A 19,531-nucleotide genomic window follows, 5' to 3' on the forward strand; every position below is an offset into this window, starting at 1 on the left:
TTGTCTTTGTCTCTGGCTGTGCTGCAGGAGCAGAAGTTCATTAATCCTATCCTTTCTTATGTAATTATATAGACCCTTGCCCTGAGGAATTTTCTGTGTCTTGATATATATGTGAGGTAATTTCTCAAGGGCCTTGGTCTCCTCTTTGCAGGAATTCTGTGCTACTACGCTGAGCCTCTCTGTGCCTGTCTAACAGTAATAAAAAGAGTTTCCTAGTAGCCAAACATCCTTGGGTCAAGTAAATCAAGTTCATTCAATGGATTGTGCAATTATAGAATTGTTTGCCAGAAAAAGCAGAATGTACAGAGAGCTCATATTTCTTATATATAGTTCTACAGTTGCAACATTGCTAACTTGTAAATAAAATGCAAATCAGCTTTTGGAAATAGATCCAAGTCAGTCATGTGACTGTACAGTGGAGTTTTCTTTAATTTTTGATGCTGCTTGTCCCTATTCTTGATACTACATTTGCCTGAAAGTATTTTACCAGTGAATATTTTGGCATGACTAAATGCTTCGCTTAATGCAAAGGTATCAGATATTGGCCCTGGACTGTGGAAAGACAACTCTAGCAATCTGTTTGGTATTTGTGAGGTTGAGCACACTGCTTAAACCTCATGAAAATTTCCACTCATCACAAACACTAAATCCACTGATAAGTAAAGAGGGGATTTCTTTTTGAGGCTTTGCTCATAGTTTGGACTGCAACATTTAAAATTTATGAAGCTGGAGGAAGTGATGGCAATGGAAACATGACTTCTCCCTGCCAGTTCTGTAAGCACCTGATAACAATGGGAGTTAGGTGCTCTTCAGTCTGAAGACTCTTTGAGGGGCTTGTCTACAGCACAAGTTTTCTCCCAGTAGGCAGCAGCGTGCAGTGGTCCACGTGATGGCACCCTCCTGTCTGCATCACCTCCTCCCCCTGTCTGCTGCTGATTTATTCTCACATTTATCTTTTTTCTGCTGAACAATGTCTTCAAAGTAGTAGATTGAATTATTACTGCACTGACAACTGTGACCTCTGCTGATGTGTGCCCTTCCTTCCCCCAGGGAGGACAGTGCTGTCTACCTGTCAGGCCTGGGAACCGTGGGGCTGGAGATGTACGAGCAGGTGCCAAAGCTGGACGCAGTGATTTTCCCTGCAGGAGGCCACTGTGGCCTGCTGGCAGGGTCAGCTGCTGCTCTCAAACACCTCAACCCACACATTTCTGTAATTGTAAGTTGCCTTTCACCTATTAAGCGCTATGTTTGGGTGGCTCACCACAGCTGTTTACCAAAGACACTGGAATCTAGTGACACTTGCAGAGGTTGCCTATGCTGGGGACAGGAACTGTCTGATCCCATGGGCTTTGCCTCAGAGAAGATCCTGTAAGAACCAGGGAAGTTCCTGTCCCTTGGCTGTTTGGCTAGATTTAAGAGAAAAGTGTGGGAAGACTTTTCCTAATCAAATAAAATCCAGTTCTGTGTTTTGAAATAACTTCTTGCTGGAAAAATCTGGTCCTAAGTAAGCCACAGGACAAGTTCAGTGGTGGCACAGTTGTTTTGCAACTTGAAATTAATTGTTGATTTGAAGAGGAACTTGCTGTAGGTTTTGCTATCTACTTTGGTGGCAACTTATGTTATACTGGTTCAATAAAAAAGTGACAACATCTCTCTTCCTCAGGGAGTTGAATCTGAAAGCTTCCCAGTATTGCAACAGTCCTTAAAAGCTGGGCACCCCACTGATGACCAGGCCTGCAACAATCATCACTTCTATGGAGGTGAGAAGATGCAGTATTCTTTTGGAGGTAAAATAAAGGTTGTAACAGATTTCTCCAACTATATTATTTTATTATTATTTCAGTTCAAACACATTTTATGGGAGTTCTCCGAAGAGTCAGAATTTAGTTCAAGCTGTAAAAGCAACTTCTGCCAGATTTTCCCCCACACCCTGATGGGGTAAAATACTATTTCCAGTGCACTGAATTCTTAGAAATACAAGAGTATTTATCTGAACATTGTGTTCACACACAGCATCTAAACCAATGGAGTCAATGAGAAACCCCTGGGTAAAAGACTAATTTGGGAAAAGGCAGTAAAATGATGCAGTTTTAAATATTTGGACCCAAAACTGTTCTCAGAACAAGTGTTTATAAATGGTACAGTTGTTTCCATATCATTTGCTCAAAACCCCTCAACTGTGAAGCAATTTAAAAACATCTTGATTGCCTGATGTTCAAATCTCTGGAAATTTTGGATTAAATGGGAGTTTTATGAGAAACTTCTGATTTTCTTGGTTAGCTCTGCCTGTGTCTGCACTCTTAGCCAGCTGTCCTACTGGAACTAACAAGCCCAGTGCCATGAAGCACTAGGCTGCAGGGTCACTCTCACACTGCAACAATGCCAGTGAAGTTTCAGGAGTTTCTTGAAGGGGTCCAAAATGGCAAAATCTTCTTGTGAGATTTGGTCTTTCATTACCAAACACATCTCTGTCACGTGAAAAAAAAATCAAGCAACTTCAGGTCATGTAACAGCAGTGTGCTGCACTCATTAAGGGCACAAACCAGCCAGGACTCTAAAAAATGTTGAATATGTCTAAAGCAGCCTACTTCATATTTTTGTCTTTTGAAATCTGCAGATGTGAGTGGAGTTTGCTTTGGCAGCAATTCTTTGCAGCTGACTGGGAAGCTTGTGGATAAAGTTGTTGCTGTGAGGTAGGTGAAGAAAAACAGTGAAATGAAAAATACTGGATGGACATTGTTGCATATGAAAAATGTGCTCCACCAGCAGGGTATGGTGGTTCTGCATGTGCAGTGGAGAGCAGGTTGGCAGGAGTTGCCATCATGCAGACACTGGGGGAGTGTGGGGATGGGATGCCTTTCCCTCCAAGAGGGGCACTGAAGACTTTGAATCCAGACCCACATACCACAGAATCACAGAGTATCTCAAATTGGAAGAGGCCCATGAAGGATTATTATCAAGTCCAACACCCAGCTCCTCACAGGACTACCTAAAACTAAGTGATATGACTAAAAGTGGTGTCCAAACTGACCCTTTGGCCAAAACTTCACCTGCCACCACTACCTGGTCATGCTCTGGGTGTAAAACTTGTCCTTGTGTTCTACAACATTTGAAGGCCCTTGACAAACCTCTTCTAAATCTTCACAAAAAGGCCACTTTGTGGAATATATTTATTAGTAGGACTTGGGTAATATTTCTAGTAAAAAAGCCATCCTGTCTTTCAGCTAATAATGAGTCTAAGCTGTACATCCACCCCCTGCAGCACAGCATTCTCTAACACCACCTTGGGGTCCTGGATATCTGGGTGGAAGGCAAGAACCCAGTTACACATAAATGTATTATTTTCTGGTTTGGGGAGCTCTTTTGATTTGATTTGTTTTCACCCAAGTCTCTTGCTTTCAGGGAGGAGGACATCCTCATTTCAATGCTGAGACTGCTGGAGTATGAACGAGCCACGGTTGATGCAGAAGGGGCCATTGGACTTGCAGCACTGGTGGCAGGGAAACTGCCTGAGTTGAAGGGTAAAAGGTACAGCAGCTATTGCAACAGGGAACTGTAGCAAAAACATGGGACTGAGCACCCTGGTCCTAGGAAATGGTGAAAATTTACTTGTTCTATGGGTGACATGGCAGTTCCTGCCCCTGGACTGGCAAGGGGCTCATCAGTGGCAGAAACTTCAGACTGACTAGATTGGTCACAGGTGGTAAGACAGGGCTGAATCAAATGCCAGCCTGGAGACCTGACAAATCTTGTCCCTTTCCTCGATTCTCAGATATCTGGGGGGAAAGCAGTTACAGCTCCACGAGGCATTGCTGCACCTGCCAGGACAGTGTCCTGCTCTTGTCAGCCTGTTGTCTCTCGTTCCACTTGTGGAATCCTGCCCTGCCTGTAGTGGGACAGCAGCTAGGCTGTCTGCCGCAGTGACCCAGTGGCACCTGCCTCCCAGTCCTGAGAACTGTCCACATAGTCAGGGGGATTATCCTTGTGCTTAGTGTTGAACGTGTGGCTCAGTGCTGCCTTGTCTCTCAGCTTGAGGACTCAGCACTTAAGTGGATTGAGCCTTGGCTCGGGTCATAGTCCAGAATGTATTTAAATATACACGCTCTCAAGACAAAATAAAATTTCCAGTGCACAGCATTGTACACTAAAATACTGGTGAGGCAATTCTTCAGAAGAGGCTGACAGTACACACAGAGCAGCAGCACATTTCAGTATAGCTAAAATAAAAGGGAAAATGCAAAGGTTTGGTCTCAAAGAGGTAAGGCTTGACTCTGCAGAGAGAGATTTTCATAGACTAATCATGTGGCTCTTCACTTGCACTTCAAACGTTTCTGCACTCATTTTTCAGGGTTGTGATGAATTTCATCAATGGTTGCAGCAAGCCTTGAACAAACACATTGTCTGATCAGTAAGAGGCTGAAGCTTAGAACTTCCAGGGGAGAATTATGTCAATTTTTTAAAACTTGAAACCTAGACCTACAGTTCTTCAGCTAATCATCTCTAACAAAACTCAAGTCTCCAGGAAATGTGAAATGAAAGCAAGATTTCAGACCAACTAATGCAGCCAACTTCTAGGCCTCCCCACCTGTTCACAATGGATACTGAGAGGCAGGAGCACTCTGACATGTCATGCTTACTAAGGGGAGGTTCTAGCAGACCATAGGCTGATATTGATACAGTGTTTATGATTTATGGTCCCTTTACACAGCCAAATGCTGATCAAAATTCCTATTTTTCTGTCTGTTTTCAGAGTGGCAGTTGTTATATGCAGTGGAAACCTGGAATTACATTTGCTTCAGCAGTGCATAGCTCGTGCCCTGACCCTGGATAACAGAGTGTGCAGATTTTCCCTTGTGATTTCCGACTGCCCAGGAGACATGTCAAAGCTTCTGGAGATATTGGCTCGGGAGGAAGCAAGGTAAATCAGACTAATAGTTGGGAAATATAATCACAGACTAGCACAAAGATTATTAAAGATTGGGAAATGTTTCCAAACATCTCTGAAGCCAAGCCTGTTAGTAATTAATTAATAGTGTTTTTTTCTTGTTATATTGCAGAGAAGTTTTTATTTCCTTCATTTTTGTTCCAATCTGAAAACACTTTCGTAGCTTAGAATTGTGCCTAATTCAGAAAGAAGGAAAGATATTTACTCTCCAAACACTTACAGAAACTGTTTTGCAATGTCAAGAGATTGTTGTGATCTCTAATTTTTCCCTTATTTGCTCTAGAGTTTTGGATATCAGACAAGAACGCATATTTGTGACATCTGAGCTCTTCACTGTCGAGGTAAGATGAGATGCAATTTCAGTTTCTCTAATAGCACTGGCCTCCCCTGGTTTATTGTTTTCCTGTCTCTTTATACCTGTGTTGAAGAAGTCCAACAGAGTGTGCTCAGTGTCAGGGATTATTTCCTCTGTGTTATACAGCTCCTTGCCAGACACTTAGCAGGCATATAAATAACACAGGACCAGTTTTACCTGCTGTTGCAACACCCTGGTGAAGTACTCAGGTTGTATTGCACTGCTGCTGGTATGAACCCTCCTGACATGTGTGGCAGGGTGCTGGAGGAGGTGAGCAAGCTGCAGCATCCATCCACAACTTGAAGAGCCAGCTGTGTAGGCTGGCTGTAATTGTCTGACATGTTTGCCTTAAAGCAATGTAGAGAACACCCTTACTCTTAAGGAATCCTGGTTTTTAACTAGGAACTCCGTTTTGTTTCTTATCCAGCAAGAGCACAGAGGAAAGCCTTTGTTGAGTATTGGATGCAGAAACAGTGACGAGATGTTACCAGCTAATGGTGTCACTTAAAAAGACCATTAGTCTCATGGAGTATCTCTTAATTCAACTGGTTTGGCAAAGGTGTGGTCCTACTGATTTCATGCTGTCGCTGTCCAGGTCCAACCTGACTTAGTTTGTGAAACCTCAGGTGTAAGTCAAATTAGAGATCTTTGCTAAACAGGCTCATAATTGGGGTGCAGAAATGCCACTGGGTAAGCAAGTTCTTTGATTTTGGCCTTTAATTTCCCACCTGGATGTAGAAGCCTGCTCAATATTTTCCCTTGCAGATATTAAGAAGAAGTAGATTAAAGATCGTGATAGTACATCATATCATCAATACTCAGGCATCTAGGACTTAACCCACATTGTTCTGCAGTGTGCCTCAATGATAGGCCAGCTCACTGCTTTGAGTGATTTGGAGATAGTGACCCTTGCTGCAAGAGGTGGATAAATCCCTCTGAGTGACCAACTTAGCTCTGGAAATGCTTTTCACTGAAGGGTAGATACAACAAAACCTATAACTCTTAGAAAGTTTTCAGTACCATTTTTTATGGAGTGAAGCTTGTATTTTTTGTTAATGCTATTAAGTAAATTAAATCTACTGTCTTAGGTGGGTTTGGGGTTTTTTGTTTGTTTTGTTTTGTTTATTTGTTTGTTTAGGGTTGGGGGTTTTTGTTTGTTTTGGCTCGAGGGTTTTTTTAGTTTTTAGTAAATACAGGCTCTGAATGAAAACAGTGTCATGTGCTATTCTCTGCACTTTAAACACAATGTATTTTCACTGACTGTCCACTTCAAGAGTCTGACAGCGTTGTACAAAAAGGTTGAAGGGAGGAATTTTCATCCCTGGATAATTTAATTGGATATTGGATTTGCATGATGGCTGTCAATCAGTCTGGGAGAGGCTATTGGATAATTAGATGTGAAGTACAAAGTGGTGACCCAGACGTACAGACCTTTGCAGGCAGCTCTTATCTGGTGAATCTAGAGGATTGTGAAGCTTTTTTTGATAATTAAAACACATGTAATCAAAAAGGGTAAAATATAGAGTTTATATGTAAGCATCAAAATTTATTTGCTCTATCTAGGTACAAGAAAAAATACACATTTTCATAGTTAAGCTAATACCTGTCAGGGATGTTTTGGTTTTTTCTTTGTAGTTTCTAAGAGCCAAAAACCTGTGTCATCAAAATATTTTAAGCATTTGTTATGTAAATCACTGCACATGGAATTAAGCATGAATTTAAACGTGGATCAAGAACCAAAATTACCACCTTGTGTTGTACTGGTGGTAATAACCAGAAAGGCCTTACAGTTGTATCCATTTCATTCTGACTTTAATGTGTACTTTTGTCTGTGGGTACAGATTAAGTGTTTGACAGAACAGAGCAGTGAGCATAGATGCTGATTTGAAACACTAAATCTGTCCTGTCAAGATTATTGCCTCAGTATTTAATCATCCTTTTGGATTTCCCCTTTTATCTCTAAAGAAGAGAAACTTGGCTTCTAGTGACTTATCAGGATGATAGAGCTGCTTTGGTTGAGGGGGTTTTCATTCTAGTGCAATGCCTCTCTAGGTTAGTGTTTGTTCATCTAGTGCACACTCGGAGCACTCTGAGGGAAGAACCTTGCTGATAGTCTGATTTCATGAAAAAGCAAGGACTTTCTAAAATGAATTTTTTTTGCTCAAACTACACTTCTGGAAAAAAGACTTCTGGAACATTTTACTGGCAAAAATAAGAGATTTTTTAAACTAAAAATAAGGAAGGGATATGTCTATATTAGAGTAAGAAGTGCCTTGTGCAGAGGGATTAGCTGCTTGTTAATTATTCCTTGGAGTATTATGGGAGTTTCTTTGGGATTCTCTTCCCTTGTGACTCATTCTGGATTTCTTTCTCACAGACAGCTACACCCTAATTCACTCTTACCTGACTGGTTAGGAAACTACTTCCAAAGTCCCCATTCTGAACTAGGTAACTCTTAGCAAAATCAAATAACCAGTCTGGTAGGCTTCACATTTTACAGCTGTTGAAGGAGGTTAGATGACTGGGACTATCTAGACAGAAAAAAACATCAGAGCTAATGAAAAAAATAATCTGGTATCACCAGTTAACTGGATACAGAGATCTAAAGCACTGCCCAATTCATGGGGGGAAGCTACAACTTGCTTCTGTGAACTTTCTTTGCTCTCCATCAGGAATATTCCACAGATTCAGCCGGGACAATTTATCACGTGAATTGTTTCCATCTGTACGCCTCTTTAAAACGATTTAAGTCCCTTTAATTTCATATTACTATTGGCTCAGAGAGAAGTCAATGAGCAAAATCAATAAGCAACTTAATAAGGTAGGAACATTCTTTGCTGTGAAGTATATCAGCACTTTGCCTGCTTAATAAGTGTCTAATTTTTGGACTCAGGCCACAGAGTTGAAAAAAAAAAATCTTTGAGCTCATCAATTTTCTAGAAAAGTCTTCTCACCATTGAAACTACAGCATTATCAAACTGGCAGGTCCAGGAGGGTTCTGTAAGGTCTTGAACTGCCCCAGCAGCTTTTCAGTGGCTTTTGCACTGCAGTGGTGGCAGTGCTCCCTCTGAGCTCGCTCCTGTGTGACATCATGGGTTGTCTGGTCTGTTCACTTCAGACCTCTTGGGAGCTTCACTATGCTGTGGTTTTGGAGAACTTGGAGGAGACTGGCTGTAAAAAGAACATCCACGACATTACTTCTCCCTCTTGTCTGTGCATGAAAATGCTAAATCACAAATCAAATATTTCCTTTTCTTTTCAGTAACGTTACACATTCTCCCAGTGGTGCTGGAATTCTTGGCTTAGTGTGGTATAATACTTCTTTTTTCTCATACACTTCATTCACTTCAGGCTAAACTCAATAAATTACTTTAGTCTGCTCTGGTAAATTTGAATGAATTTGTTTGGGCCAACTTGAATTTTGTAGAGGCTGGAAGGAACTATTTTGGATTAGAGTCCCCAATTGCCAGTATTCCCTGTTATTGCCCTGTGAAGCAAATACACAGGAGCAGGCAGCTGTACAGCTAAGATGTGCAGAAGGATGCTATCATTCCTAAAGCATTTCCTGCATGACCCTGGGCAAGGCTCTGTTTCCACGTTCCACTCCCCAGCTGCAAAGTGGAGACAATGGGAGTGGGAAATTCAACTCTCCATTTCTTCTGAGGCCCTCCAGAAGAATTTGGTCGTGTTCTTCAATGGCATTCCACAGCAGACTGTGGTACAGAGCAGCCTGGCGCAGCTGGAGAATGAGAGCCTGGGTCTGGGGAGGCTCTCAGTGTTCCTGCTGGATTATTATTACCTGCCTTACGTAATGCGGTGGCAGCTTTTCCGTGCCCGTGCTCACCCACCTGAATGCACCAATTGCCAAAAGATAAGGGCTCAGGTTGCACAAGCAGCTGACAGCTGCTGCACTCTTTCTCAAGCATTCCATTGCTCTAACCTTGGGGACAATCTGGCAGCTGATCCCCGAACCATCAGCTGAGCTGCTGTTACCATATAATCTATAATGTGAAATAATCTATGCTGGGTGTTTACCAAATAATTCAGAAAATTGCCCAATTGTTGATTTTTTAAAAAGAAACCCCTTTTTCTAAATACAGAACTGAAACCAGTGTATATAATTGAAGTTTTCACTCTTAACTCAGGTGACTTTTCTGCAAACAAACCAATAATGTTGCTAATTTGGTTTATCATGAACACTAAGTTATGCAAATCCAACAACAAAATCTTAGGATGATGAATATGATTTCTAGAATTAAAGAAACAGGATACAAAGGTTCAATGGATGATTCACAGACATAAAGAACTGCAAGTTACTTAGCATTAGCTTTACATGGAGCCTGGAAAAGCACAAAAGACTGAATTCTCTTGAATCAGCAGTAGTACTCACATTTCCTCTGCTCTCCAACATTGGCTCAGCATATCCACCCACTATTTTTATTTGCACACACAACCTACAGATGGTAGGCATCAGGGACCTGAGAGGCATGCCAAATTCATTTTCAAAATCTAGGAAAATATAATCTAAAAGGCAAAGTGCCTCCATTATGAGAACTTGCAGTTAGAAGGCAGCAGAGATGCCCACGCTATTCAGCAAAGAACTTTGCAAATTTCTTCTTTTTGTGAAGTTATGAAATCTCCTCTCTTTGACATCAGTGTAATTCCTAAGAGTATTTGGATTTATACATCTGGATTTGGGTGTTGCACAGCAATAAGTTGTCATCATTTTTTTCCGTTAATTTTCATTTAGCCTTTGTCCTTCTTCAGTTATTTCCACTCATTAAATAAAACCCACAAGCCATTAATATCCAGTGAAATCTCTTCTGTCTTTAATTACTTGTAGGCCTGCTCTGAAAAAAACTTACAGGCTGAACTAAACCCTTTGGCTGAAACGTATCTTTAGGTTACCTGTCACAGGGAATGGAACTTTAAATGCAGTAAAAGATCCATCTGGCTAGTTATTTTAATGGTCTTACTGGACCAGACATTTGATTATTTAATTAACCCAGGAAAGATATGCTATGTAGGAGAGAAATTCATAAAATTCACTCTGTTGTTGGTGGGTTTGTGGGGTTTTTGATACACAGAAAGGAAAAGTGTGCTGTGCACAGCTGGCCCCGCAGCCAGTAAGAGCTCTGCAGGTTCCAAAGCCCCATGAACAGTTCTGAGGGCTTATCAGTATAAAATAAGTTTAAAGTAAATTCTTCTCTAGTTGTCTTAACTTACCTTGTCTGGTGTACAAGAAAGATCAGGCAATAGGTCCCATCATTTATTCTTAAATAAGACCATTTTGGGGCACTTACTCTCACGATAGCATTGTAACCTCCTATAGCCAGTGGAACTGGGGTGCTTCTGTATCCCGCATAGAATATAACCTCATAAACCTCCCTATGAATGTGAGGGTTGCTCTGTTGACACTCGTGTAAATTGCGTGGCCCAGGGGAAGCAAGCGAGAGAGAGCGGTTTGTGAAAGTAACACTGCAGTGTAAATTGGCTTAATCTAAGGAAGAAAGTAAATTCTTGCCTTCCTTACTGCTGAGATCTGTTGCTGTCCTGAGGTGTGTGATTTTTTCTTCACTCCTGCTGGGACCAAATGCTCTCTATTCCCTCTCTTTGACAACTGTGAAAAATCAGGTGAATTTCTGGAGTTCTTTGTTATCACTGCTGTTACTGTTCCTCCTTTTATGATACACTACAGCATAATATCTCCCATACCAGCTGCTGGTTGTGGTGCATGCTTAGAACAAAACGCCAGTGTTTGTCCAACCTGTTCATGAGCTCTCTGGCTCCATCCTGAGCAGAAAGGAAAGGGCAGAGAGGATAATTAGCCATAAATCAAAATGCTTCCCCATGCTTGCTCCCAGGGCAGAGCAACAGCTTGCTGCCAGACATTCAAGGCTGAATCTGTCACATCCAGACTGGTTCCAAGAGCAGCAATTGACTTACTCAGAACAAAACAGGCATGATTGCTACGGAAGAGGGAAAATCTTGCTTTTTTTAATTACAGACTCCATGTGAGATGCATGTGTCCCCTTGAAGATGCGATTGCAAAGCTTTAGGGATTTTATTTGAACCAGGGAGTGGATAATGGGTGTTTGGTACGTTGGCGGTCTCAGGTTTTCCCAAACATTGTGTTCTCTCCCCTTTCCTCATTATTCCTTGCCCTCTATGACTGTCCTTCTCTTGAGATTAAATCCCACTTTTTTGAAGAAGAAAGAAATTAGCATCTAATTTGCATTCCAAAGAACCAAACAAATAGAACTATGTGCAGCGCAAGAGGTGAAGAATTACAAGACCAGATCAGAACTGTGGCTTATTTCATGATGGATATTTGAGAAGCTGTAGCCAGTTTTCTAATTAAGTGAGCCATGGCTATTTAAATTAACTTGGAGTGTTAGCGTTTTATATTTTCATTCAACAGTTTTGCTAAAGGTTTACTGTTATTTTAAGACAGTTCCAGAAAACATGAATTCAATGTTCTTGTTTAGAAATGTCCTTGTAAACAAATTAGAGTATTTTTGGCCTTGTTACTTTCTAAAAGGGATGCAAATTTGATAGGCACGTTTTGATGGGGCATGTCTGGAGCAGCCCACCATGAGACTATCATGGCTCTGCTGTTGTTGTTTCTCTGCCTTCTGTAGATTTGCCTGTTACAATGAACTCTCCGTAGTTGCACCATGAGTCATCTTGGGTCCTTTCCTTGCTAGATTTCCATGTTTCTGTGAGGTCTTTTTTCCATGTGGCACTTCTAACACCAGTGATGATCCTGCTAGCAGGACTAGCAGTAATGGCAATCTCAGACTGTGAAGTATAAATTTCCTTCTGCACCTTTACATTGGTGCCTCATTTTTGCTAGTGCTCAGGCTTTCAAGTGATGGGACAGAGATGTGAGTATGCAAAATAGAGATATTATAGAAAAATGGAAAAAAATGCCATTGAAGTTATTACCCTTAGTAGCTACATGACAGGATTTCAATAGTACCTATGGAGGCAGGTGAAGAATTAAAAAAAAAAACAAAAGCAAAACAAAACTATCAAGACTAGTTTTGCCTAAGTTGTTTTACTAAGCAGGAGAACAACCATAAAAGAAAACTGGAAGTGATGCAATAGGCAAACAAAAACCAGAATGAAGCAAGAAGGTGTGTGAGACGTGAAACCAGCCAAAATACTGCAGAGATGATAAAGAACTGGGGGATAATTCCATGAAAGACAAGAGAAGGAGAATATAAAAAGCTTGAAGGATGGAGGTTCTGGAACAAATACTTGCTAGAAATATGGAAATGTGGTGAGGTAAGAGTCGGAGGTGGGTGAAGTGGCAGCAACGTGTACATACCCCAGGGAGCAGAAGAGAAAAGCTACTAACAGATGTCTCCAGGGAAGCCAAGACCGGAGAAGTACCTTGCCCAGAAGCCAGCAGATGATCAGCCAGTCTTATTTAAACTTAGAAGGCAATAAAATAGGGTTTTTGGAAGGTTCTTTGGTCACGCAGGTGGGCTGGAAGACCCCCAGATGTCTGCAATGCCAGTTTTCTTACCTGCACAGAGAGCAGATGTGAGGGCCAGAGTTTTTATTTTGAACCGATTGTTTTTATGAGCGTATTTTAGGATTAAGTTGGAAATGGCTTTGTCTGAGAATGCTGCCATGCCATCAGGAATGGTCCTCATTCTTTTGCCAGGTCATCTGCACTGTGGAGACCAGAGACAAGATCCACACAGCCCAGCTGAGGAATGCACTCTTGGAACGCTACCCCACAACTGCCTGGACGGAGCGGTGACGGGCACGGCGCGGTGAGGGGGCACCAGGGCCTCTGACAAGGATTCTGCAGAGCCCCAGTCTTGAGGCTTTCACAACAGATACTACCTTTCAAAGCTGAACAGTTAGCAAATAGTTTCAGGATATTTATTTCCTGCTCAAAATGTAGTAAATGTCTTTGGGGAAAAAAAGTTAAAACTTTAGGTTAGCTGAGGGAAGCACTTAGTCTCTGCTGGTGTTGGAATTCCTCAGTTCATTATCAGCTGGCTGCCTGGATTTTAGCTAGTTTGTAGAATCCAATGATACTCCATAAACAAACAGGGAGAAGGCATTTCTCTTTACATTTGAATATAGACCTCTCAAAGATCTTTTGATTTTGATGCCCCTTGTTAAAGTAATACAGCTCCTTCTGCTGGACTTAGCCACACTACAAGTACAGAAATTTTTTGTTTCCAAGCCAGAAGCCGGTTTCTGTTTGCTAAATCTTCTCCAGGAGGTGTACACAAATGTATGGGTTGAAAACACTTCTGTTCTGATCTCTTCTACCACGTGAGGAAAAATTATGCTAATAGAAGATGATTTAAGCACAGACAGAAAAACCCTTGGAAGATAAAAGCCAGTATAAGATTAATTTTTTTTTCCAAGTAAAATGAGCCTATTTGCAAAATAAAATTCCAAAATATTTTGCAGGAATTGAAAAAAGGTATTGAGTATGATTAGAGCTCATAAACAGAACACAAATGTATTTCTTGCCTCTGCTTTTGGAGACTTTCAGTATAAAAAGTAGCATATAAACTGGCTTGTGTTTCTATATAAAAAGAGGTCTCTCTACTCATGTGAGTTTTGTAATTAGCATTTCACTGATTATCTTAGTCTGTCTAAAACAGACTCCATCCATCTCACCTGACAGATTAAGCACACTGTTAATAGTGACATATATTTAAAGGCCACATATTAATAGCCAAAGGCAGTGCTGGGAGAAGAGGAAGCCTAAGTCTTAGGCACATGGCTAATGCAATTAACAAAGAACACATTGACCTAAATACCATTTTTATCACTACAGGCAGAGACCAACAACAATGTAATAGTGTGGGATGGCAAGAAATATAAGAGAAGTTCAGGCCTTCTACTGGATGTGCACACAACACAGTTGTGCCTTTTCATTTGGGCAGAATTTAACTTCAGCTCTGGGAAGACCTTATAGCACCTTCCAGTTCCTAAAGGGGGCCTCCAGGGAAGCTGTGTGGGACCAGGGGCAATGGCTTTGAAGTGAAAGAGGGCAGATTTATATCAGGTATTAGGAAGAAATGCTTTACTGTGAGGGTGGTGAGGCACTGACACAGGTTGTCCAGAAAAGTTATGGATGTCCCATCCCTGGAAGGGTTCAAAGCCTCGTTGGCTGGGGCTTTGAGCAACGTGGTCTGGTGAACAGAACTCCATGACAGGGAGGTTGGAACTAAATGGTCTTTGAAGTCCCTTCCAACTCAAACCATTCTGTGGTTCCACGATCCACCCCTCTCTGTAGCTCATACAGGCAAAATGGGATGAGAGGGGCAGCACTGCGGTGGTCTCTGCAGTATTGTTTTTCTGGGAAATAATCTCTTTGCTCCTTCTTGTTGTGATTCACTAAGGAGCAGGAATACAGAGTCTGAAAAATGGTGGACAAAAAATACAAGTTGACAGATTCGGTGTGTTTTTGGAAGGACCATAGTGGTTTGCACTCAGAACTAAAAATTGTTCATGCCCCAGTGGTTAGTTTTGTTCCCTTCTTGGCATCCAGAATGAGGGCAATAGGCCTTGGTCCTGTAAATCACAGCTGTGTCCTGTCACACACAAGTCCCTTCTCCACTGCCAGAAGAGTTTAAAAAATCTGTATGGAAATAGATGACAGAGTCCATATTACATACTTGCTACTTCCATTGGAACAAAAAATAAACCACATCACCAAAGAGCAGATTTGGGGATGAAAACCCACTATAGATAAAGGTCTAATTACCCTCTCCTGTTTTTTTGCAAAAGTCTCAGGAAATTTTGAGAGTGTTTCAGGTACCTATATGAGAAGAAAATTGAGCTTTATAACCAAAGCTCTCAATAGTGGCCAAAAGGTTCTGCTGTCTGGATATTTGGTTTAAAATTTTGTATTATCCTGGACTTTATTGTTTTAGAAGCTCAGAGCATTAATTACTTCTTTCCTAATCAGTGGGATTAGGACTTGCATTGAAGCAAGTCTTCACAAACATGGGGCAAGAAGATGGAACAGATAGAGCAACCCAAAATCAATGCACTTGAAATCACTATATGATTTTGGAAATGTGTTTGGTGTGGGGGGAAGGAAGGTGATATCCAGAAGGTGCTTAAAATATAAACATGATATTTGCAGTTTGGTTTTATTTTTATTGTTTTAAGTATAAACATACTTTAAAGTGTAAATCACTCTTCAGTAATAAACACTTTATTTGTAAATATAATAATACCAGAGATGTTTTTCGTTCTATATTGCCTTTATTGAAGTGTCATTGGCTTAAAAGATAAAATGGAGATCTTCCAAGGGAAAAAAAAAATCCTCAAAACGAGACATTTAAATGAATGTATGCTTGGAAAGAATAACGAAATACCTGTGCTGCTAACCACTTCCTTTTTTAATTATGAAGTATAATAAGATCTATGGCATTTCAAAGATGTAATAATGTGATTTTGAATGTTTTATTTAAAGAAATATTTTTATATAGAGCATTCTTGTGTACCTTGAAAAATAACTTTAATGATTATGTAAAAATTTCACTAATGGTTAAATCAGCAAAATATAAATCCAAGCATAGTATTTTTTTGAAAAAGAATTAAAATTCTGCTATGCCACTTCAGCAACGAAAGATTTGTCATTCTCTTGTGTGATACTGATAGCAGCCTCACTTTAAAACATCAGAGTTAATATTTTTCTTTTATCTGTCCTTGACATTGGCTCAAAATCCACATCATTCACGTGAGGGGAGAGCTCTGAGCTGCCAGGGAGGAGAGGGCAGCTGTGCAGGGTGGCTGCTCTGGCCCTGTGCAGTGGCAGGGGAGACTGCTGCACGGTGGAAGTCCAGCGTGGGCTTTCCTCACTGCCACAGAACCAGGGGCTCCTCCCCGCCCTGGGCCTTGGCTGTGCCTGCCTGTGTGCTCCTGGGCACTGGCAGCTGTGGGTGCAGCTGGGCTCAGGTGGGTGAGAGAAGTCCATGAGGTGGGCTCAGTCAGCTCTCAGGGATTCTCATTGCAGCCATCACCAACTTTGGGGAACCAGTCCTTCGGTTCCAGGGTGCAGCAAACCTCCTGCTAAAACACAGTCTTGTCTCCAGAGGAACAGGATGCCTCGACGCAGGTAGTTCCCTTGGAGCTGTCCTAGGCACACACTGCTGGTCAGGGGCACAGCACAACTCCTTCCCAGAACTCGTGCAAACAGGGTGCATCTTAAATTGAAGCAAAATCTCCTCCCACACTGGATCCCTTATTTTTTTCAGCCAGGTCCTGTTAGCTGGGGATTAACAACTAAATCTCTGCCAGTACATGTTTATTGCAGCATCAGGAACAGTTTACGTCCCCATGCATGTGGCATGTCCTCACAGGCAGCACCTTGCCTTCTGACCTACTGCTTTTGGGAGATTGACCAACTCCCCATCCCACAGTGCAGTAAGTGCATTTGACATGTTACTGTTAAAGTTTTGCTAGGCCAAACACAGGCATGTGGTTTACTGAATGGAAAAGTAAACGGCAACACTCCGGGGTTGGGCTGTCATTCTTGCCAGTCATTTATTGGATGGCCTTGGTTTCTCTGCAGTTTGTTTACTGTAAGCAGTCTGCCATGTATAGGGTCTTGAAGTTTGTAGAGTTTTCCTCTATTACAAATCTTTGCTTTCATGTGTTCCCAAACTTTTGCTACATCTCAAAAGAGGAGGAATCCTGCACTACATTGTGCCCTCCTGAGCTGATGAATTTCCCATTGTTCAAAAGCACTTGTTTATTTTTAAAAAAAAAAAGCTGCAGCAAAAACTGGTGGCAGTATTTGGAAAATATTCTAATAAAATATTAATGTTTTGAAGTATGTCAACAATGATCAACATCCCATACAGCTAAGCCCGTACAACCTGTCAGTCTGAAGAAATGAAGAGTCCTTAAGGACAGAACAAACCAGCCACATCTGATGCATCCACATCAAGGATACGAGAGGCTTGTCCTGTGCTGTTGGTGTCTGAAAGCTCCTCTAAATGCAGGTACTCTGATCTACTTCTGATTTACCAGCCTGCTCTGGGGCATGCAGGGGGAGATTGCAACTGTGAAAATCCCTATCCTTCACACTTTTGAAATTTTGGAGAAGGAAGTGGTTTTCCTTTCGATGAGAGGCCTAGAGTATCTTTAGTAGGACATTTTAAATTGAGTAATTGCTAAACTTAGTAAACTTGTCACCCTGTGTATTCCCACAAGGGGCACCTGAGTGGTTTTCCTTTGTGAGAATGGTCTCCAAGAACGCTGATAAATGATACAATAATGTTCCTTACACTCTCTTTCTTCCCCCTCCCCTCCTTCTTCCTGTCCTGCATGTGCTGTAGGTATGTTTGGACTTGCAGGGGCCGTGTAAGGTCCAGTACAGTATGTGGATTGGGCCATATTATTACTGCTCTTCTGAGGAGCAGGAGTAAAGGGAATACTGAGGGATTTTGCTTCTTCTGCTTTCAACAAGCTACAGTAACTTCTTGAGCTGTTCATGTAGCTCTTGCATAGAGAGGCTGTACCAGAAAGCCCACAAGCATCAGACTGTGGGACCTACAGGGTCTTCCCTGTAGTGGTCAAATTCACTGCAGACTCCATGGCAGTGACAAACCCAGCTTCACCTGGGCTCTATTGCTCTGCAGGGGACCAGCTGTCCAGCCCCAGAGCAAATTAAATGCCCTTAACCAACACTTGGGTATTTCCAAAGTCTGGCTCAGTCCACTCCTGTTGTGTTTAGAAAAATCTAGGTCAGCATGAGAAAGAGGCAAAGCAAGACGACATATTGTGATTCTGAGAAAAGTTTTTCATCACTCCCTCACAAAAGTCAGTTACAGCCCTGAAGGCTTTAGAAGTAGCTCTTGAAAAGGGGTGGGAGAACCTCTCACTGCTTCTGTTCAGGCTCAGCAGTGTTTGTGAGCTGATGTTGCATGTCCTGATCTACACACCCAGATCTCCTCAACAGAGTTTGATTTGGGCAGTGGTTTGCCAAACATACTGGTCTGGATAACTTGCCTTTAAAGGGTAAATTACACTCATTTCCATATATTATGATTTAAGGGTGAAAATTGATCTTTGTTTTCTTCTGCAACAAAGCTACCAAGCAATCACAGCATAAAAGTACTGTTTTAAGTGATGCAGTTGTGACTTGCATGAAATTATTTCTTTTGATCATTAATGCAGGTCAAATGAATTATGAATGGGGATGGTTTTCTTATGGATCTAGAAAGAACAGGCATGGTTGCTTTAAATTTTCTTGGCAACTACTTTACATTGTTAATATAAGGCATATCTACTCTTGCACTTAGCTTTCATAGCAAGGGATGGGGTTTTTTCTTCTTTCCAATTTGAAATGGATGTCTAAACAGCATTTATTTTTCAGGGCTGTCACCAGCCTAGTTGGCAGAAATATCCATCCTGAAAAACCTTTATTAATGTCATCTTAGCTTTTGTGGTGATTTACTTTCCTTTTTAGCGGTCTTTTTCAAAAGTAAAAGCTCTTCTGTATGCCTCCTTTGGGAAATTTGAGTTTCCTTTCAATAGAAAGTGATATTTTGAAATATTTTGTTACAGTGAATTGCGTAATTTGCAAGTATTTTTCTTAGGCGAGCAGGGCAGGTTGGGTGTTGCTGGGGATGGTCTGACACCCAGGCCAGCCTTTGGGAACACAGACTGCACTTCTGTTGCTCTGTTCTTCTGTTGTGGAAAGGGCATTTTGATTGCAGAGGAAAGAGTGGCTCTAAGTGATTAAGAGTAATCCTTTATTGTTGCTATTGGACTAGCCTGGAGAAATGCTAATACCTGGTGCAACCAGCAGCATTTCCAGAGCCTGTCGAAGCCAGGAATGTGTGTCTTTGTGAGCTGAGTGAGGTGCCAACATGGATTCATGCTTCTGCTGGCTTTTAAAAATAAATTTGTAACATACTAAGGGTATGTTTATCTCACTGTCATGTTAAGGGCACTATAAACACTTATTCAGAAATGGTATCTCAGTGCTGTTTTCAGTCTTGTCATGCTGTGGGTTTCTTCCTTTTCCTCAAGGCCAGCATGATTATCCATCCCCTGCTCCTCAGGTTTGCAGCTGGGATCGTCTTGTGAAGCCTCCAAAACTTTAGCAAACAGGCATCTGTGCTGTTTACAGCTCTGGGACGGAGGCTGACAGCAACCCCTTGTTGGTTTTTGTTTGGGTTTTTATTTTTGTGAGGTTTTTGTGGCCTTTTTAAACAAGTCTTAAAACT

At 41.5% G+C, this 19,531-nt stretch overlaps 1 protein-coding gene across 3 annotated transcripts in view; it reads left to right on the plus strand.

Moving 5' to 3' along the window:
• Positions 1–15,909, plus strand: part of LOC136294079 (L-threonine ammonia-lyase-like) — a 32,262-nt gene extending 16,353 nt beyond the window's left edge. For 2 of the 3 annotated variants that reach the window (XM_066191525.1, XM_066191523.1), the window contains exons 6-12: positions 1,051–1,216; positions 1,664–1,787; positions 2,618–2,693; positions 3,403–3,528; positions 4,751–4,918; positions 5,229–5,286; positions 12,976–15,909. In XM_066191525.1, the coding sequence (XP_066047622.1) occupies positions 1,051–1,216; positions 1,664–1,787; positions 2,618–2,693; positions 3,403–3,528; positions 4,751–4,918; positions 5,229–5,286; positions 12,976–13,074 (817 nt within the window). In that variant the 3' untranslated portion in view covers positions 13,075–15,909. The remainder of the gene's footprint in view (positions 1–1,050; positions 1,217–1,663; positions 1,788–2,617; positions 2,694–3,402; positions 3,529–4,750; positions 4,919–5,228; positions 5,287–12,975) is intronic. The other variant, XM_066191524.1, reaches the window with a different exon arrangement.
• Positions 15,910–19,531: the final 3,622 nt, after the last annotated feature.

Source organism: Chamaea fasciata, unplaced genomic scaffold, assembly GCF_029207755.1.
Source record: "Chamaea fasciata isolate MVZ Bird 193981 ecotype frontalis unplaced genomic scaffold, bChaFas1.0.hap1 SCAF_9, whole genome shotgun sequence".
NCBI lineage: Eukaryota > Metazoa > Chordata > Aves > Passeriformes > Sylviidae > Chamaea > Chamaea fasciata.